Source organism: Hippopotamus amphibius, chromosome 3, assembly GCF_030028045.1.
Source record: "Hippopotamus amphibius kiboko isolate mHipAmp2 chromosome 3, mHipAmp2.hap2, whole genome shotgun sequence".
Lineage (NCBI taxonomy): Eukaryota > Metazoa > Chordata > Mammalia > Artiodactyla > Hippopotamidae > Hippopotamus > Hippopotamus amphibius.
The window spans coordinates 4,338,310-4,360,292 of record NC_080188.1 but is presented as its reverse complement, the minus strand read 5'-3'; the positions used below and the strand labels follow the sequence as shown (position 1 = coordinate 4,360,292).

Here is a 21,983-nt window from a genome sequence, read left to right as displayed (position 1 = left end):
AGAGGGTGTGCTCACTTGTCCTGGGGTACCACAGTGAGTTTACAGAGGTGCTGTGGGCTGCTTTAAGTGTTTGAGCATAGTGATACCAGACATGTGTGAGACACCACACAGCTACCAGCTCCAGGCATTAGAGTGTTGACTTTATCCATCATGGTGTAAAGTAGCTGCTGTGTGCATATCATTGTCTGATCTGTATCTAATGTTTGATTAATTTTGGAGTGCCCAGCAGACATTCGCAACCCATTAGGAAGTAGTTGTGGTTATTTAGGAATGAAATATTTATTTTAAATTGATGTGTGTGATTTTTTTTTTCAAATGGCTACTAAGTTATAAGGACATATATATACAGTTTTAGGATTTCATTTAGTCATTGGAACCACCCTAGGTGTTTCTTTTAGCCTAGAGTCACTGTGAAAGTTATCTGCTTAGTGACGGTGCCGTGAACCAAGAAAATTTGGGGATCTCTGGATTAGAGAGTGCTTTTATGCCCAGATTTTTTATAGACTTCTTCCTAGTTCAGTAGAGTTTTAAATAAAGTAGAATGCTTGACAGAAATGGTTGTTTAAATTTAATGTCAAACTCTTGTGTCATTTTACCTTGAATATATTTATTTTGATGTATTAGTTTGTTTACTAACTTAGTAAAGGTGATAAACATTTCCTTTGATTTAGAATCACAGTGCCTCGGAGTCTTTATTAGAACACATTGGTTGTTGTGTAGCCATTAATGATTTAGGAAGCTAGAAAAATGTTTTAACTTTAAAACATTATTTTGTTAATTAAAATTATACATGCTTTATGGCTAATGATTTGTATCTACACAAAAGCAGTGTAGTAGATCATGTGGAGGGAATAAAGGTTAATTGAAGGTTCTGACATTTGCTCTTTAATTAATAGGTTTTATATCAGAGAATTATGAGTTCATCTTGAAAGCTGAATTCTCTGACAGCCATTTAGAAATATAGCTGTTATTAGAAGTTGAAGTATACTTTTAAATGGAAAGCTACTTTTGTTACAGTATTACTTGGTAATTTATTAAATCTTTTTAGAGACAACAGGTTTTAACCCCTTTTCCACAAAATATTTCATCTTAAATATTAATTACACACTTCATAATATTATTCTCCTTCATGCTTGAATATTTTCCCTGGAATCTGAAAAAGTAGATGTAACTTGGAAACTTTTCTATTAGCTTTTTAAAATTTTTTTATTTTTATTATTTTTAATTTTATTTATTTATTTATTATTTTGGGGGGGGGTACACCAAGTTCAGTCATCTGCTTTTTTTAAAATTATTACTATGCTTTTGATTTTTTCCTTTTTTTATTGAAGTATAGTTGATTTACAGGGTTGTATTAGTTTCAGGTGTACAGCAAAGTGATTCAGTTATCTACCTATATATTTATATTTTAGATTCTTTTCCCTCATAGGTTATTACAAAATATTGAGTATAGTTCACTGTTTGATAACCAACAAGGACCTGCTGTATAACAGTATAACTACTATATATATCATGTTATATACAGTAGTGTGTGTATATTAATCCCAAACTCCTAATTTATCCCTCCTCCCCCCTTTCCCCTTTGGTAACCATACATTTGTTTTCTATTTCTGTGGGTCTGTTTCTGTTTTTATCACTTCTATGTGGAATCTTAAAAGAAATGATACAAATGAACTTACATACAAGACAGAAACATACTCTCCATTAATTTTGCTGAAGAAAGTGCCATGGTGTTTCTGCCTTGGCAGTTGGTTTCCCCTCCCCGTGGGGGTCTGCCCGCTCTTTCCTTGGAGGGAGACGTTGTCTCAGTGCCACTCCATTCGTTCTTCTGTTATAGCTTTTACCGTAGCATTTTAGGTCTCCTTTACCTGCCTGTCTTGACTTGCTGCTGACGTACTTAAAGGGAGGGCTCGTTTTTTTTATTCATTTTTTTTTCTTTCCTTTTTAATCTAGCGAGCAGAGCGCCTGGCCGACAGCGTACATTCACGTTTGCTGAAAGAATGACCGAGACCCACGTTGTCTCCCTTCTTGCCTAACCATGTTTTCTCTCTCTTTAAACTCTTTCTTCATCCAGCGCCCTCACCATTTCTAATATTCAGGCTGGATCGACTGGAAATTGGGGCTGTCACGTGCAGACCAAACGCGGGAACAACACGAGAACCGTCGATATTGTGGTCTTAGAAAGCTCTGCGCAGTACTGCCCTCCCGAGAGGGTGGTCAACAACAAGGGTGATTTCAGGTCAGTGACGTGCGGCGTGCTGGGAGGGCTGACTGGCCCCACAGCTTTTCATCCTCAGAGGTGTGTGTAATCGGTCTCCTATCCTCAAGGGAGAGAACTCGAGAGATGTACGTGTGTTCGCATATACGTCCTCATATATCTAAGAACAGTGATTTCAGGATCGTTCAGAGATCAAAAGTAAAAACAGGTGCCTCCGCTTATCTCGGATCTGTTGATTTACGAGTCTCTGAAGGTTGAGCCAGAAGTGTTCATTTTTATCAGGTGGTTTTGCTGTAAAAGTGAAGAACCACTACTTCAGAACACAGTTTGGAAATTCTACTAAAATAGTGTTCAGACAGGCTAATAGCATTTCCTGGTTTTTGAAGGGCTTCTTTTGGATGACCTTTGGAAGGTTTTGTAGTGCTAATTCATTTTTAACTGTACACAGTTAAGTAGACATCATAATTAGCAGAAACACACATCTAGTTTTCCTCCCCGATTCGGTTCTTCTGGCAATTAAGCAAGAGGGACTTTGAGAAACGAAAGGTGTTGAGTGGCCTGAAAGCTGGGGAGCCACATTGTTGGACTCTGTTAAGACGAACAGAATAAGTTAAATACTGTGATTTGTTTGATTTTTTTTTTTTTTTTTTTTTTTTAGTAGAAAGTTTAGAATTTGTGAGAGGTAACAACTTTCACCTTAGGCTCTCCTTACTTTCAAAGTTGCTTTAAAGCATTATCTTTAAATATGTTATTTACCTAAAGTTCCTTATGTTTAGAATTTTACTAATGAGTTTATAGTTGATATAAATGAAGGGAAATATGTAGCTCTTTGAAGCATCACGAAGATCGTTGTATACCCAGTTTACACTGTCTTATGATTGGTGACATTACTGCCTTGTGACTGTAAGTCTGATTTTTAAGGATAAGGGAAAAAACCCTTTGGTGCTGATCTTTCACGTCCAACGGGAAGAAGCAGTAACAACATCTTTATCTCAGCCAATTCTTCTCTGATTTTTTAAAAATCGTCTTTTGTCCTCCTTCCCTCCTGCCCCTTTTAAAACTCTCCTTGACATGAGTGTGTGGAAATCATCATTTTTTGTTGCCAGTGGATAAGTCTTTTATGTGGATTACCTGTTACTATATAGTATTTAAAGTATACTTTAAAGTGAAATAGATAACATTGTTAATTTTATTATATTTAACGCCTTTATTAAATAATCATTGTATGTTTTCTGCTTATGGTGGATTTTCTTTTTTTACTCATAATTTTGGAGTGTTTTCCATTTTTTAAAAATAGAATTAGTCTAATTATTTAACTGATTAATGAACTATTTATCTTTTGACATTCCTTAAGATATTATAGTTACAACTTCCACCACATGAATCAGATTTAGTTTGGTGTTGCTTGATCTATTTATATAGTTTTGATCATGCCTTCTATTTTGGAGTGGCTGATATTATGATTTAGCAGTTCATATATTATGAGTCAGCTATAACGTTTATTAAATATGTTATTTGCATTCCCGGTTTTGGAGAAATAGAGCTCAAATCACAGAGGTTTCTCCCCATCCAGTTAGTGCTGATTCATGCCCGCAGGTCGGTGTCGTCACTTGCACAGTGGCTGCACGACGTATCTGGACTTTACCCAGGTCAGTTCGATTGTATGTGGTATTGGACGTCTTCAGCACCCGCCCCCGCCAAGGGCAGACGTTTGCTCAACAGACTTCGTGGGGCTCAGCACATAACTGTCGTCACAGTGAAGTTACAGCGCTGTCGTGATACACGTAGCTGGATAATCAGGGAATGAGGCACGGGTGGCTTCCGGAGAGGCCCGTGTGTAAGGTGCTTGAGTGTCTCCGCCTCCCAGGACGGTCACACAGGGCCTCCTCCCCCTCCAGCCTGAACAAGGCAGCAGCCTCCGTACAGTGTTTCTGCCCAGGGAAGCCCATCGGGGACTTAGCACCCTGAGTTCTGGTTGGGAGCTGGGTATAGAGGCATGCCCTGCCTACCTTATACCCAAATTTCAGAGCCCAGAAAGGAGGCGGGCGCCCAGTGTGGGCACCGTATCGCTTGTGCAGACGGTCTAGGTGCAGCGAATCCCCTTACCGGTTACACTCCAAGCCCCAGATTCCTAGGTGCCACCGAAGGGCCAGCGTTGCAAGCGGGCCTTTCTGAAGCCTTTTCTACATATGTGCTTTTCTGCACATACACCAACTCTCCTTCTGTGAAAGGGCAAATTCTATTATTTATATTGGATAAGATTCTGACCTTATGTAACTAATGGTTATATAAGCCAACAGTGTAGTTACAGTAATTAAAAAGAAACAAGAACATTTGATGTACCATTTTTCTTTTCTACTGGGTAAGATACAATTTAACTGTCTGTTCGTATTTAGAATATTTTAGGAAAATATTCTGTGACAGTAATAAAATCTACTTGGCTGATAGCTTTAAACAGTTTAGTCCATTTTAACTTGAAAAAAATAATTTTGGTCTTTACTGTTAAAGGAGTTTTGTGTCTTCTCCTGGATTCTTCTCTGATTGTGTGTGACGTGTTCTAATCCTTGATTTCCCTCTGCTGTTACTTGTGTCGATGTAGGTTCTCTCAGGCCATTTGTCTCCGTCTCTCTAGGTGGCCCAGGACGCTGGCGGGCATCACTGCACATCTGCAGTGCACTCGGAACACCCACAGCGGCGGGATCTATCCCGGAAGCGCACAGGATGAGAGAAAGGCCTGGCGCAGATGCGATCGCGGTGGCTTTTGGGCCGATGATGATTACTCGCGCTGCCAGTATGCAAACGATGTCACTAGGGTTCTGTATATGTTTAATCAGGTAACTAGAAAGTCTTCAGATCTGCTGAGGGCGCTGATAAAATGTGGGACTCACACCGAGTACGGAAGATTTTTTTCAACACTCGTAAAGCATGAGGATTTGGTGTTTATACTTCAGTGGACTGTGTCTTTGGATCAGACCTGCTCTTCTCAACCAGGGGGGCTCTTCAAGGCCCCCTCTGGTGTCACACTTCCTTTCCAGGCATGACCCGACTCTGTGCCTTTGTCTGAATACCACCATCATCTGTATCCCCAAAGTCCCAGCCATCCTTGCAGCGCACCTGGGAAGCCACCCTTCCGTTCCTTTTGTAAAATCCCTTTGTCGCAAGTAATCCCTTGTTGCACCTACGCTGTTTTGCTTTTTCTGATCTCTGCTTCTGTGTGTCTTCTTTTTTTTTTTTTTTACACCTTAGCAGATTATGAGCAGCTGGCAGGTGATTTCTGTGTTACACATTTTCTCACATTCCTTTGCACCTGATATATATATACTTTTTGTAATGGTTGGTGCTGAGTCATGGGTAAGTCGATAAACAAATGTAAAACATTACTGGCAGTGCATGGCAGAAGGGATGAGTGCTCAATAAGTGGTTCATGCTCCCATGTGGCAGGAGCTCCAGGGGAGGTACTGAGCCCCCCCGGCTGGCACACTCAGGAAAGGTGTTCTTAGGCGATTGGAGTTAAGTGTATATGGAATTTGGCTAGGTAGAGAGGAAGGGATCATACAGCCTGTTTCCCTGATGCGTTTTTATGTATTGTTATATTTCATTTCAAGTTAGAAATAATTCCTTCCGGTTTCCAATAAAATTTCAGCCTTCTCAGTTTTGGAAAAGCATTTTGAGACAGTCATGGTGAGTCAGTGATAAAGAGTTCGAATTCATTGCCATGTTTTGAAATGCAAAGGTAAGATGTCACATTTTGTCTGTCATTTTGCTCAGTGCTTCTTTTTGCCTTTTTGAGATAGATGCCCCTCAATCTTACCAACGCTGTGGCCACAGCCCGACAGTTATTGGCTTACACTGTGGAAGCAGCCAACTTTTCTGACAAGATGGATGTTATCTTTGTGGCTGAGATGATAGAGAAATTTGGAAGATTTACTAAAGAGGAAAAATCGAAAGAGGTATTTTCTGGTTCAGATTTGTAGCATATAGTATGTCAGCAGGTGGTCACAGGATAGGCTTGAGTCTGTATTTTTAAAACCTGTTTATATTTGTTGTATTTAAACTAAATATACCTTTTAATTTCCAGAATTGTCCTTTAGAAATCTATGCTCCAGGGCTTCTTGGGTGGCGCAGTGGTTGGGAGTCCACCTGCCAGTGCAGGGGACACGGGTTTGATCCCTGCTCCGGGAGGATCCCTCATGCTGCGGAGCAGCTGAGCCTGTGAGCCACAACTGTTGAGCCCATGTGCTGCGACTACTGAAGCCCATGCGCCTGGAGCCCGTGCTCTGCCACGAGAGAAGCCATGGCAATGAGGAGCCTGCACACCGCAATGAAGAGTAGCCCCCACTCACCACAACTAAAGAAAGCCCGCACACAGCAAAAAAAAAAAAAAAGACCCAACACAGCCAATAAAATCAATCAATCAATTAATTAATTAATTAAAAAAAAGGAAATCTATGCTCCATCTGTTATAGTGACTCGTGGGGAGGAGTAGAGGTGAACTGTCAGTTCTTGGAAATTAAGGTCCCGAGACAGGGCGGAACCAGTCCATGAGAAAGCAACGTCCCGTGTCTACGTTGTAGGTCAGCCCGGCTGCTTCCCTCGGGCTGCCTGGGATTTCTCTTCTCCACACTGTCATGTGTTGATCCTTCTTTATGAGAGTTTCAGCCCCCCAAATCTTATGTTAAATTGCTTAACTGCTTTTGGAATGTCCTAGAGAAGTGAACGACTATTTCAGGAACTTCAAAAAAAATTCCAAATGATTAAAATACTCAAGTTATAAAAATTTCGTGGCTTTGAAAAGGAGCCACGTGAAAACTGTGATATGCTTGTCCACGTGATATCCTTTAGGGGAAAACATTGACAGCCACAGTTTTCAGAATGAATGAGCAGCAAGTAGTGTTTTGAATAAGTTTTTCAATGCAGATTAACATATTGTTAAAGTTTCCAGCCAGGTGAGAGCTTTATATAAGCTGTTTCTCTTGTGATAAAATCACTTACATAAAAATGAATTTTAGAGGTAGAAGAAACCTAGATTAGGTCATACACTGAGGCCCAGAGAAAATTAAATGATTTACCTAAGGTTTTACAGCTAGGTTAATGCAGGGCTGAAAACAGAACCCAAAAACCTTGGGTGTCTAATCCAGAAGATTTCTGCTGTATCACATTTACTGTCTAGTACAGTGTTGCCCTGTCATTGTATTCCAAAAGTGCTGCGGGAAAAAGACTGGACTAAACAAAGTCTAATACACTTCTTTTTATGGGACATCTCAGATTCATTAATGTGCAAAAAAGGTAGATAATATGCCTTTTTCCCTAAATCATTTAACCGAGAAATTTTTGTGTGTAGTATCTATTAATATCTTGCATTTTGGTGATACGTTTTGAAACTGCAACTCAAGTACATTAGATACTTTACTTGGTGTGATGTAGCTGTTAAAGGAAAGAAAATAGTGACATGTATATAAATGGGATTCAGGTCAACAGACCACTTGGTGATGAGATAGCATTTCTGTGTTGTTATCTGAACTTCAGACCACAGTTTCCTAATGAACTGTTCTCTTGCTTGCTGGTGTCTTTGGGCCACAGCCTGCGTCCCATGGTAAATTTTTCTAGTCCTGGGAGGAGCCGTGTGAACGCTGGTTCTGTGGCAGCACTGCTCTCCCTTGTTGATCATAATCACAGGTTAGCTGCCCACATGATGAGTAGTCATTCGTGGAAGGTGGTCGCTAGAGTAATTGGAATGACATTTGGAATGTGGACATGGAGAAGGATTCTGCCGCCGTGCAGTAGACATTTATTCCCATGCTGCCCTGTTTTGGTGTGAGGGATTTTGGCACACCTCCCCGCTCGGGAAGAGCGGTGTGCTGCCCCGAGCGATGTGTGCCGCAAAAGGATGGTCTGCTGCTTTGGTGTGTTCTCAGGGGGAGGCGTCTTGTTGAGGACTGGAAGTGACCTGGTTAGTGAGTTATTAACCATGGGCTCTTTGTTTTTAAAATGGGGGATGATTCTTGCCCTGTTTAACTTGCAAAGTTTGTGTGCACAAGTGAGAAAATAGAGGTGGAACTATTTTGCAGAATCATTGCAAAGCTAGGATACACTTTTTATAGGGTTGGAAAATTGTGCGTTAGTATGGTCTCCGAAGCTAAGAAAGAATGTCCTTAACTAAAGCAGTCTGGTGATTTTATTTTTTTATTTTATTTTTAATCTGCAAACTTAGTTTGAAGGAGATTGCTGTCACTTTCACTGGCCAACATAGACAGTAAAATTTTAAATATCTTTGGAAACAAATGATGGCAACTTATTAAGTGTAAATAGAAGAAACAGGAAAATTACTCAGGATTGAACAATTGAGATAAATGTAATATTACTTATGATGCAGTGACAGACATCTGATTCTTAGGAAACTTAAACTGCAGGCCGTCACTGTCAGTGTTCATCACTGTTAAGAAGAGATCATGAAGCTTAAGGGCTTCATTTTAAGTTAATTACTGCTGCATAAAATTATGCTAAGGCATCTTAAAATGCATATAGCATAATTGGACAAGTAATTAAATTGATTTTTGTATTAGGTCCAAAAAGTTATTCTGCTGTGGACTTTTTTTTTTTATAACTAAAATAACTTGTGATTGAATCTAGCCAATACAAGATGGTGCTCTCTTGTCTCCGGGTGGGTTCTGGAAGCTGTCAAACTGCCAGATCTAAATGATGCGTTTACTGGGGTCTTGTAAAAAGAGTTGAAAGTTGTCTGTCAGGCAGTGTTGGTTCCGTATTTACGATAGTGATTTCTCTTATGAAAACAAATGTATATCCGTTTCAGAAGATGAGAAAGTCTGTGAAGATTACAGTTGGTTACGTGGTATAGTCTCCTTACTTTGCTCTAGTTTTAAATATGTGAGGCATGCACCTTGATGCTAATTTACTCTATTTTTATGTACAGATTTTTTTTAAACGTAAAGTTCTTTCATTTACTCATTTTAAGATGTAATTACTTCTGTATTGATAGTTATGTTTCTTTTTCGTTTTTGATATTTTTCATAATTCATTCCTTCGTCATACTTGTCAGACTTTTCTGTGTTGTTAAGATTCTCAAAGGCTCAGCTTCTGGCCTTTTGATGCTTCCGAGAACATGGTTTCTCAAACCTGTGTGTGTGTCATGACCCCTTGGAAGGTTTGTTAAGCGCAGATTGGTGGGTCCCACCCGCTAAAGTTCCGATTCAGTAGTTCTGTGGGGGGATCTGAGAATCTGCATTTCTACCAATTCCAGGTGATACCTGTCCGTGTGTCTTTGGCACGGCTCTGAGAACCACCGTGGAATCTTCATTTCCTATCTTTATCTTGCTTTTTTAAAAAAAGTTCTCTTTGGGTGTAACTGTTTAAAAACTTTTCAGAAACTTTTTTTATTGGAAAATTCCAAAAGTATAGGAGAAAGAATGTTTTTATTAATACTTTTTTAAAAAAAATACCTTTCACAAACTTCAGGGATTTTCAGTATTTACCAGTCTTGTTTCATCTCTTCCATCCACTCATTTCCTTTGTCTTCTATCCCTCCTCCCTTCCCCCGCCCCCCTTACTTTCTGTCTTTCTTTTTCATGGCTGGAACATTTAATTGTCATCTTTCATCCATAATTTTTTTAGCTGTCATATCTGATCCATAATTTTTTTAATTATAAGGAATTTTAAAATAGAACCATGATACTGTTATCATATCACCCAAATGAGTTCAAAGTCCTTAATATCATGAACTATCTAGTCCATGTTCGATTTTCCTTGATTATGGTTTTTTTTTTTTTAAAAAAATGATGTATGAGGGCCCCAATGTCTCCACATCCATGCCAACACTTACTGTCCGTCATTTGGGTTCTAGCCATCCTAGTGGGTGTGAAGTAGTGTATCCTTGTGGCTTTGATTTGCATTTCTCCGGTGGCTAATAAAGTTGAGCCAATTAAAAAAAAAAAGGACCTTGTGTCTGGTTTCCTTATGGAATTCATTCATATAATTTTGTAGTTGGTTGTGTGGGATTTTCTAGATAGACAGTTATGTCACCAGTAAAGACCCGCTGGTTTCTGTGTTCCTGTGTAAAATACATCCTTCCTTTTTTCTGGTTGTGCGCCGGTGAGGCCCTCCAGAGCAGTGCTGGTTCATGTTGGTGATGAGGGGTCTTAATGAGAAGGGTCTAATGTGTCATTGTGAAGTGCGATGCTTCTGTGCTTCTGCTAAGTGCCGAGGGGCGTAGTCAGGTGAGGAGGCCACTCTGAAATTAGTTCTCAGCTTGAGGTTTCACAGACCACAGGAAAAATGCGCACTCTGCTCTCAGTCCTGTGTGAAGGTTGACTTGTGCTGACACATTGTCAGGGAAGAGATTTTTCACCTCCTGCCTCATGCCAAAGTCAAGACAGGGAAGTTTCAGGTTTCCTTGCCGTTGCTTTCCTTTCTCGAGGTTAATTTAATGCTGGTTTGCCCTGACCCTGGAGGTGTCTCCTTTGGTTATCAGCTTTACGCAGTGGTCTTCTGCTGTCAACCCTGTGTTGGCGGGGCCTAGGCCCTGCGTGGAAGTCAAAACAGAGTCCGTGATCAGCGGAGTTCAGCCTCAGGGCTCCTTGGATTCCTGTTGGTTTGCTCTTGGTCTCCGGTGGGGCCTTCATTTTCTGACTGATCAGTGGTGCATTTTAAAGGTAACTTTTTTCCTTTGGCGTTTTTCACTTTTATCAGAATTGTCCAGAGTGTTTAGACCTTCATAGTCCAGAAAAGGAGAAGCACACAGGTTTTTGTAATCAGAAAAAGAAATCTGCTTCCACTGGGAGAATTGGAGGAATCGCAGAAGTTAAGCTTTTCTGTTGATTGTGATCGTACGGCTGAAGGTGTCGCCCGTCACACTCCTGCCTCTCGTGAATAGTGTTCTTCACGTGTTCTAAGAGATTTGTTTTTTACAAAAGCAAGTTTGCCTACCTGGAGGAAATGTTTTTCTTTCTGTTAATTGTAAAATTGTCTTTCTTGCCTTGACTAGAAGCATAGCACGCTTCAATTTTTCCCCAGTCCCAGCAGCTCTGCTATTGACGTGTCGTTTTTTTTTAATTGAAGTATAGTTGATTTACAATGTTGGGTTCATTTCTGCTGTACAGCAGCGTGATTCAGTTACACATATGTATGTGTGTGTGTATACACACACACATTCTTTTTCATATTCTTTTCCATTATGGTTTATCCCAGGATATTGAATACCGTTCCCTGTGCTCTACAGTAGGACCTGTTTTTATCCTTTCTGTAGCTAATTTGTATCTGCTAACCCCAGACTCCCACTCCATCCCTCCCCCTCCCCCCCTCCCTTGGCAACCATAAGTCTGTTCTCTAGGAGTCTGTTTCTGCTTCATAGCCCAGTTCACGTGTGTCAAATTTTAGATTCCACCTATAAATGATATCATATGGTATTTGCATTGACGTGTATTTTTGACTTGTCTGTGTCTCTCTTACGTCCGTATTTCTCTTAATTCTTTTTAAGTTAAAAGATATACAATCTTTTAAGTGTGTTAGGCTATCTCCAGTCCTTTCTGTAAAGAAGTGGAGAGTAAATGCAACGTTTATTCCCTGCGACACTGTTTTTGCTCTTCTTCCCCCTCTTCCCGCCCACCTCCCCCACATCATCCTCTTTGCTCCCGTACCACAGTGACGTCAGAGCTTTCGTCGTTGCCAGCGTCCGGATGGTCATCACCGTTGGACCTCTCACTGAACAGCGGCTGCTTAACTAAACGAACCGGGAAGCGTTCAGCGGGGCCCCCTGGCCGCCGGGACGCTGAAGCCAGCTAGCAGCGAGATAAACACACTCTTAAAACTTGACTTTCACAACGGAGCCATTCCTTTGTTAAAAGTGATCAGGGCGCTGTAACATAGAAGAAAACCATGAAGGCTCCTTGAACTTAAGTAATGCTCTCAACTGTTGTTGTTACTGTGTGGTCAGGTTTGGGCGGCACGTCAGCTCCACACTTCCCGGCTCTATCTCGGCTGTCCCTGAACAGCCGCTCAGCGTTGCTGCCCTGCTGCTGTGTGTGTCTGAGAAGTCTTGCTTCTCTGGTTCTTAGAATTGCCCAGTGTGCTCCTTGCTGATTTGGGCTTGAAAACGTAAATGTGGGAAGGGGCCTAGATCTCTTGACTTTTCTCAAAAACTGCATGAATGGCTTAATGAAGATATTTGCCTTCTGGGGTGTTTTGTTTTTTTGTTTTGTTTTCTTAATTTACTGTTAAATGAGACACTGAGCAGTTCTTGTAGGGTTCTTGGTCTCATTTTACAGATGGGCCAGCTGAGTCTTGGAGAGGCTAAATAATTTGCTGTGGGCATTTAACTTGTAAGGGACAGCTGAAATCTTAACCCAGGAGTACTGAACTCCAAGGCACATGAGCATTCTAGCTGCAGTGTTGTTTTATACCCCTGTTACAGTAAAATTAAATATCATGAAGTTTAGCTTGTGTATTATCTTGTGTGTTTCGTGAACTAACATCAGAAGTTCATGAAGTTTACAGGTGATTTTTGAACTAATTTTGCCCAGGATTCCGAACATAAATACTGAAAAGAACGTGAAATATTCTGTCTCTTACAACAGGTGACATTTAGCGATCCCATTGTTATTAATGTGGCATTTTCATTTCTTTACCCTTTTATCTTGGATGAAGTGCGTCCACCGTGTTTTCATTTGATCCTCTCCCTCTGGTGTGACAGGTGGGAGAGCAGGTGCGTGGTTCCTTCTGACCCTTTTGTGGCTGGCGTGGCCTTCAGGGAATGCGGTCAGAGAGGAGTACAGGGCTTCCTAATGCTGGTTGCGGTTATTAAACTATATCGGTGTGTCGGATTTCAGGAATACTTTTTAAATGCGGAGTGATTTTTCACGCGCTGTTATCCTTTCTGTGCCCTTTTTTTTTTTTTTTTTTTGCCACTGTGAAGGATTCAGAACTAGTTCCATAACCAGGCTACAGAAGCATGTAGCATTTCATGATGACCTGCTCTAGGGAATATTTTGGCAACAAATCCCTTTCCTTAGTTCTTAGCCATTTGTAATAAAATAATGAGGAAAATAGCTTGTTCTCAGCTAAGGCAACCACTCTTGTTAGCTCTGTGCCTTCTCAGAGATATTTCTTTTCTTTACAATTATTAACACATGTTGAGTCCCTTTACTGGCATTATCTAGTGACCCATAGCTGTAGTTCTTTGATCAAAAAATAGTTTTTCAGAAGAGATGTATCAAACAGGTCTCACGTTGGATTTTCATAAAGTCCGTACATGTAAAACTTTTAAAGAAATTATGAAACTAGTTGTAATTATGCTAATTTTTTAAACATACATAAATATTTGAGTAGTGTCTTAGAGGAGAATCATTATTTTCCTGTATTTTATCTTTTAAGTTTTTGCAGCCAGTGGTCATTTCTTTTCTGATAGCTGTAGAGTATATATTTCTGCATCATGTCTTTTATTTATTTTCATATACAAATTTGAAATAACAAAAGGTAAGAATAAGAGGTAAAAATATAACCAAATTATTCCAGCTGCTTGAATTCCTGTTAAGAGGTGGCAGTTATTATTTCAGTTGCTGTATAAGTGGCTAATTGACGAATCCAGGAGTCACTACCCATCTTCATAACTCTAGAAATAGGGACTTCCGTTAAAATGAGATTTACCCTCATACCTAGTGTTTCTAGGAATACGTTCTAGGGTGTTGATGTTTTCATAAATTGTGTCAAATGAACAGACTCAGGATTCTACAAAGTTTGATTATAGGCTCTTCTTACTTCTTTGTCAGTTGATCTTGTTAATGTCTTGGGTTTGGATGAAACACCTCTTGAGAATATGTGAGTCTGTTAAGGTAGGGGTTGGGGTTACGTTCCATTACTATCTGTCGTGTATTACTCTGCTTATTTCCTTTATTGTAGGTATCACAACCTAGTCACTTTCTAAAAATGTATTTACTTGCTTGTTACCTATTTTCTTCGGTATAAACTCCAAAGTCGATCTTTTATGTTTCTTTCACTGCTGTATCTCCATTGCTTGGACAGTGTCTGGCTCCCCTTGGTCCTCAATAAATACTTAGAGAGTGAATGGATACTGTGTAGCTATTGGCTTGTATATGAGGAGTTGCAGGAATGAATAAGGATGTGAATATAAGTAGAGAGTGTTGTGCTGTCTCTGCCCCCAAGATGTTTACATTGGAATTCATGTAAGGACAGGATCGTGACACGTGGTGGTACGGGATGAGGCGGTGGGGCTTTAAAGAGGAGGACGTGGCAGTTCTGCTGGGTGCATCGTTTCTCGTTATATATGTGAACATGCAGGTTTTTAAAATGTACCCCTCTTAACACTTCTTCTAGAGCCTGTCATCCTCAGCGAGACTTATTTTGGGATTGAAATGAAAAAAAAAAAAAAAAAAAAAAAACAGTAAAATAACAAGAAGAGCTATGTTTTGAGTGCCTGTCTGTGCCAGGCGTGGTTTCAGGAGTCTTACCGTTATTAGTGGAACTTACTCTTTGCAGCACTCAGAAGAGAGAGGATGGTTATTATCCTTATTTCACAAATAAAGGAAGGTACGGGAAGTGCCTGGCCTGCTCGCGGTCAGGATGTGCGGCTCTGTGTTTTCCTCTGTTCTCACTGCAGTTGCTTCACTCCAAGGCTCCAGGGTGGGATTTGGTGGATTTCCGCAGGCTTGTCTTCTTCCTGAAGTGAACCAAGAGTGGAAAGGACTGAACTTTTTCCAAACCCCTCTCAGCCGTCATAATTACACACCCTGGGAAGAGTGTTGGAGGCAGGACAGGGTTGGAAAGCTCAGCCGGGATCTTCTGGGATGATCAGAAGACATCTGCTGAGCGGCTGTGGCTTTCTGGTTTGGCTCTGGGGCTTTTGATGCTTCTTTCTTGGTTAGAGGACCCGCCAGCCTGTGAATCCTCCGACGCTGCCTCTGGAATGCCTGTGGTCTTTCCGCCCTGGCTCTCCCTCTCATCAACATTCTGCTCAGGGCAGACCCCCTCGGCACCGGGCTGTCTCCGTAGCCTGGACCGCTCGGTGCACTTCTCTGACACGGGACCTGCAAGTCACCATCAACAAGGGCCAGTGGACATTTCTTTCTTTCTTTCTTTCTTTTTTAATTATTTATTTATTTTATTGGCTGTGTTGGGTCTTCGTTGCTGCACGTGGGCTTTCTCTGGTTGCGGCGAGTGGGGGCTACTCTTCCTTATGGTGCGTGGGCTTCTCATTGCGGTGGCCTCTCATTGCAGAGCATGGGCTCCAGGTGCGTGGGCTTCAGTCGTTTGCGGCACATGGGCTCAGTAGTTGTGGCTCATGGGCCCTAGAGCACAGGCTCAATAGTTGTGGCGCATGGGCGTAGTTGCTCCATGGCATATGGGATCTTCCTGGGGCAGGGATTGAACCCGTGTCCCCTGCATTGGCAGGCGGATTCTTACCCAGTGCACCACCTAGGACGTCCCCAATGGACATTTCACTGGTGTTGCCCAACGGATGTTGACATCTGTAAGTTAAGAGCTGAGCTAATGAGAAGAACTCAGTAAATGAAACAAAACAAGCAGTGGAAGAGCGGACACTTCATAGGATCCGTTTAGTCCGCGGCCCTGGGTGTTAAAGCATTCCGTGAGCTGGGAGGAAGGAAGCAGCAGCTCGCTCGCGGTGGAGGGAACCATGTGTGCACAGACACGTGTGATGGCCTGGCGCACACGGGGAACTTGCAGTAGTTGGATGTACCTAGAGGTTTGAACACGACAGGATACTAAAGAGGGAGCCCGTGTGTTTTTTTTCCTTAATTAGAAATTTTTTAAAAATTGAAATATAGTTGATTTAGTGTTGTGCCAAATATTTCTTAATAATAATATTAAGTAACACGTTATGCAAAAAGAAGGTAAGTTTTTTTCCAGAGACCTTAGTGAGAATCAAATTCAAGGGCCTATTGTGTTTCCATGTGAAAATTTAGACTGAAGGCCCATCTTGGTGTCTCATTAGGATTTTGAGGATGTAAAGTCGCCTGCGTTGGCTTTAAAGATCTCCCTTTTCCCTCCTGCACGCCTGCTAGCTCGGAGATGTGATGGTTGACATTGCAAGTAACATCATGTTGGCTGATGAGCGCGTCCTGGGGCTGGCGCAGAGGGAAGCCAAAGCCTGCAGTCGGATCGTTCAGTGTCTGCAGCGCATCGCCACGTACCGGCTGGCAAGCGGAGCTCATGTTTATTCCACAGTAAGTGCAGCGTTATCCTAGGAGTCTAAGGAAGAGGTTCATTTCAAGTGGCTCTAACCCAGAAGAGAGAAGTCTCTTCCCCATTATGGGGTGACTTTTTTGTTATTGCTGATTATTACAGAATTTCCTGTTCTCGGATATTTTAAGAGACAATTTTGCCTCTGAATCGTCTGTTTTCTTGTAACTGGAAAGTGCTTTCTTAATTTGTAATTTGAACGGTTATCACTATCTTCATCCTCTGAAACTTTCTGCAACACAGATAAGAACAATATAGAATTGCCCTCTGGTCACACACCCACCGTCCATCCTAGCTGGGTGTTCTGTTCCCGGCGCTGAAGGATGTTTTGAAACAGTGCTTGCGTGCCCAGATTTCAATTTCAAAGGGGAACCAGGATTCCCCCCAACCTTTCTGAACCTATTGGCATTTTTCAGTCAGTTCCACTCCTGGGGTGATGAGTTATTTATATGTAATAATCACTCTGTTAAATAGTATTGTTTTATGTGTCCTAAATTTCTTGGTGTACTGCTTACTTTTTTTTTGTTCTAAAATGTAAATATGATAAATGTAAATATAATCAATAATGCTTTATTCTTTTAGCATTCACATTCTGATCTGGCCCATGATTTTCATTTTCTACATATTTTAGTGGGTTCATCGAATGTTCTGTACCTCCTCCTATGATTTTATACAATTCAAGATGACTGTCTTTCCATGGATCAGTGGAACCTTTTCGATGAGACTGTGTTTTACTGTTCCTTTTGCTCAGTTCAGTTTAGGATTACTTTCCTGAATAGTAAACAGAATGGAAGCCTAGCGTGGCTCCTGTCGTGACAGCATAGTTCAGGGTAGTTGCCCTCTCGGGTATGTGACCCTACTTTGGAATGAGCTTGCCAGTTTCGGGTCCACACCTGGTCCTCCCAGGTCATTCAGACCCATTTTCAATCCCGTGCTTCAGCCTCGCTCACTACTCAGCACAGAGACCTTCCTTCGTTCTTCTGAGAACCCGAGGATATAATAGAGGGTGTAGTGGGTATTTGCACACCCTTTCAAAGTATAAAAAAGTTTCTGAGAAACTATGTATCTGCTTATGATGTGGCTTCAAGGGCACCCCATAATGGGAGATGTCTTTCCTTCAACGGAAGTTTCGCATGTTTATCATAATTATATGTCTTTGATTAACAAAAAATTTCGAATGAAATTTGCTAAGTGTAATTGAATTTAGTAAGATTTTTCACAGTGTGTCATCTGTGGGGCAGAAGCTAATGAAAGGGTTCCTGAGTCTTAAAAATTTGGGAGATCACCAGTTATTTTCTACTGTACGTATGGTACTTGGACAATTCTGCCTTCTTCTATTAACAGTTTTAATCTTCGCAATAGATTTTAGACAGCTTGCGTGAACGTCCTATGCTTAAGTAAAAATGTTAAAAGAGGGCTTGGTCCACACGTGGTGCTTAGAATGATGCCTTGCGGCCAGTCGGCACAGAGTGAATCCTTCTTAAAGGGAGGAGATGCCATCTCGTCCCTGGAGCTTAAGAGACCGGTCGGCCCGTCGTTTCTCGTGCGCTCTCTGCCGTGGTTCCCACAGATGGCAGTGGTGCCAGCAGTGCTCTGGACGTGGGCTTGGTGGCTGTTCGTATTGGCAGGCCATACGTCGCAGTGGACCCTCGAGTTCAGTCTCGCTCTTGCACTCCTTAAAATTGTTGGGGCTCGTGCCATCTTTTTCAGGGGATTTTTCTGGCCTAATTTGCTTTTAAAATCTGTTCATTTATTTCTATTTGGATTAGCACCTCCCTTTTTTTTCCCTGAAGAAGCGGCTTTGGAGTGCGTCTGTATAAAGATTTTACTGGTGAAACTTAATGCTAAGAGTTGTTGTTCCCGTGAAAGAAAAGAGTGAAGATGGCACGAAGTGTTGAATGAGGCGACTTCTACGTGTGTTATGAACATTAAGGGGGTCCACTGATTTCTCTAGATTTTTTTTTTTTTTTTAGTAAGACACTTCCATTTTCAGCTTTTAGTTTCCTGCACATACCCTTCAAATTAATTGTAAATTCACTTCTCATTTATACCTGATCTTCCATACTTCATGACTTGCTCTTTTCCTCTTCACGCGTATCTTTCTATTTTAGGACATTCTTTTGTTTCCAGTGTCTTTTTTTCATTCTGCCAGTTATCTGCACCGTGTCTTTGTTTAGTCAGAACCTGAGCTTTCTCTTCTGGTATAGTGTTCTCTTTATGTATAGTGTTTTGTGTCTGAAACTCTTTGAAAGTGCTTTTTCCCCATATTGTAAATCTTTTATAACTCCTGTTTGATTGACTTTTGAAGTATTCACCCAATATTGCTCTGGAAGCTTATGTCATCAAGGCTACTGGCTTCACGGGGATGACATGTACCGTGTTCCAGAAAGTGGCAGCCACTGACCGGACAGGCCTTTCTGACTATGGGAGGCGAGATCCGGATGGAAACCTGGATAAACAGCTGAGCTTTAAGTGCAACATTTCAAATACGTTTTCAAGTCTGGCTCTGAAGGTACGTTATATTCTGTAATCATTTAAGACTTTACAGTTAGATTCAAATACAGTCAGCCCTCCATATCTGTAGGCTCTACACCTGTGGATTCAATGAATTGCGGATTGAAAATATTCAATTAAAAAAGTCCCAGAAAGTTCCAAAAAGCAAAACTTGAATTTGCTGCAGGCTGGCAACTATTTACATATGACTTACATTGTATTTTCAGTTATTTACATACCACCTGCATTAGGTGTTGTAAGTAATCTAGAGATGATTTCAAGTAAGTATACAGGAAGGTGTGCCTAGTCTTCTGCAGACATCATGCCACGTAACATAAGAGACGTGGGTTTTGGTGTCTCAGGGGGTCCTGGAGCCAGTCCTCTGTGGATGTGGAGGGGGACTGTACTCCGGATGCTTTGCTTTGCAAACACAACCTTACTAAAGGTTATTTGGGGTTGGGGGTATTGATATTGCCTTTGCTGTTGTTTTGAAAGAAATTGAGACCAAGAAGGGACACATCGTGACGTTCATAGGCCTAGGCCGTTTTGCTTTCTGGACCCCTTTCTCCACACAAATATTTCAAGAGAATATACTAATATTACATATTAAGGCGTGTTCTCTGACTTTAAAGTTCATTTTTATGCTGCTCATTTTAAAGGAAAACATTTTCATAGACCTGCTGAAAGTATTGTGTGCCCTTGGCTCTGTGCCTGCTGGGCCTAATGAGAAAGGCCAGGCACTTAATCAGGCAGGCTGTATATCAAGATTTTTGGCACAGATGTGCAAGCATGTGATGTGTGTTCACAAATTGTGTGTTTTATTGCAGTAAGCAAAATGAAAAGCATTTTTATTGATTTTTAAAATTCGGGGTTTAGGCATGTTTCGTTAAACGACGTTGAAGCAAGTGGTGGAGGCACGGTTTCCACACCCTAATGGCATCACGTGTTTTCGCTGAGCTTTGTGTGGCCCTGTGTAAATGTGTTTTCGTTGTTGTTTAATGACAGGGTGTTTGCTTTGTTTCTGGGTTGTCCCTGAATCACATCACGAACAGTATTCCGGTCATTTTAATGCCTGCAGAGTAATCACTGAAATGGGTGTCAGGCTTCCTGGGGCCTGTGGAGGCTCAGTAAGTGTTGGACGAATGAGTGAAGGGGTAAATGAAGAGTTAATGTGCTTTGTCTTGCTTTATCCTGGGGACCTCTATGAGGAGAGCCAGTTCGCCTCATTTGGAAATAGTCCAGCTACCCCACTGCCCAAGACAATCTCAGCTACGTCAGAATGTCTAATGATAATACGTTTACTTGATGCCATGTATTCAGAGGACAATTGGCAGGGTTTATGTGTCACTCTTGGCTCTATGAGAGTGTTTGATGCACCTAGCAATGCTGCTTCTTTCCTTAGTGTGTTTTTTGTTGCTGAAAACGTACCACAAAAGGCATCAAAACAGCATCACACACAAGCCCATGAGAGAGAGGTGTGTGTCTTTGAGGAGCACTTAAAATTGATGGACCCTTCTGTCTCAGATGATCCGAGTTGGTAGGAAGGGATTAAAAATGATGAAACCCAACATTTCATCAATTTCACAGCCTACCCCTCTGGGTAAGGAGAGTGTCTACCTGCTGAAGTAGAAAGCTTTAAATGAACACTCTCAGATTTGTCAATTTCATACTGTTCTATCATTTTAAGATCATCTCGTGGCCAGAAACCAAGGACACATCACACTGTTCTTCATGTCTCATAGGTGGACAGGCTTACATGCTTACACCTAGTAAAAAACGAACACATCTGTTGTGACACAAAATTAAGAATTTTCATGTTGACAGTGCAAAATGCCTCAGCATTTTGACAGAAAACGTTTCCATTTTAGACGTGATACTATGGCAGTTTTTACTCTTTTTGCCTGTGCTTTTTAAAAAATGCCTTGAGTATACTAACTAGACATTTCGAACATCTCATAATTGATTGCATCACCCTTGGATGGGAGAACATGCTAGAATGTGAAGTTAAACCCATAAAAAGCAGTCCTTAGCAGTAGGAGCCTAGCTTGAGTTGCTTTCTGCATGTGTCTGAATCTCTTGTCCCGTCTTTATTACCATCACAGCCCAGATTGGACGTCCATTCTGTATGCTCCAGCCATCGTGAGCTCCTATTTAGTCTCTCTGTCTCCAGGCTCTTCTTAAAAATCCTTCCTTTGCATCCAGATTGGTCTGCCCAGGGCCGTATTCAGCCAGAACGTACCAATCCAACCATTTACCGTTAGTAAAATATTGAAGTACTTCCTTACCCTTTAGTGAACAGCTGCTGTCCAGTCCCCCGAGTGCCTCCTCAGCTGACGTCCTGGTCCTTCTTCCGGGGACACCACCCAGTCCGTCCACCCTTTGGCAGCTGAAGGGCTGGTCCCTGCAGAGCCCAGGACCTGGAGGAGCTTTCCCCTGTGAGGAAGCTGCTCAGGTTGTTGATACTGTGAACATTATCCCTGGACCTACCCAACGTGGAAATTGTCCTTGCGGATCCCATGGTGAATACCGTGTGTCCCTCTGGAGGCTGGCTGTCCATTAACTTCATCATCTGGCATTTATCTGCCCTTGTCTAGTGAAAGAAAACTTCCCTTGTGGTCTCTTCCAGCCACTGGCCATTCTTAGGCCAGGCTCATGCTAAGTCTTCTGCTAGAACCCCTGCCCCTCCTCTCCCCTCCCCAGCGGAAATGTCACCTTCAAGAATCTTACCTGATACCATCCGGTCAGTCCTCGCCTTTCCCTGCCTTATCTTCGTTTCTCTTCCTCACTTTGCCGGTAACACGCCGCTCATCTCAGTCATTGCATGTTACCCAGAGGAGCCAAGTGGGTTTCTTAACGACTCCTGCATTGGACTGAGGGTTGCTTGAGGCCAGAGCTGGTGCTTGAGTCGTTGATGAATTCCAGTGCCTGGCCTCAGTCATTTGGCCAGTTAGAGATTGAATTACCTGTCATTTGACTCTTACAGCACCTAATCTAATTTTTTTCTTAACCAAATGCTTCCTTCCACTGTTGGTACCATAAGTCAGAT

The 21,983-nt window shown here is 41.6% G+C and overlaps 1 protein-coding gene across 6 annotated transcripts in view; it reads left to right on the top strand.

Moving 5' to 3' along the window:
- The window catches only part of ADGRA3 (adhesion G protein-coupled receptor A3), a 107,039-nt gene that overhangs the window by 57,035 nt on the left and 28,021 nt on the right, over positions 1 to 21,983 (top strand). For 5 of the 6 annotated variants that reach the window (XM_057726678.1, XM_057726677.1, XM_057726682.1 and 2 more), the window contains 5 exons: positions 2,075 to 2,239; positions 4,851 to 5,052; positions 6,013 to 6,168; positions 16,267 to 16,428; positions 18,753 to 18,956. In XM_057726678.1, the coding sequence (XP_057582661.1) occupies positions 2,075 to 2,239; positions 4,851 to 5,052; positions 6,013 to 6,168; positions 16,267 to 16,428; positions 18,753 to 18,956 (889 nt within the window). The remainder of the gene's footprint in view (positions 1 to 2,074; positions 2,240 to 4,850; positions 5,053 to 6,012; positions 6,169 to 16,266; positions 16,429 to 18,752; positions 18,957 to 21,983) is intronic. The other variant, XM_057726679.1, reaches the window with a different exon arrangement.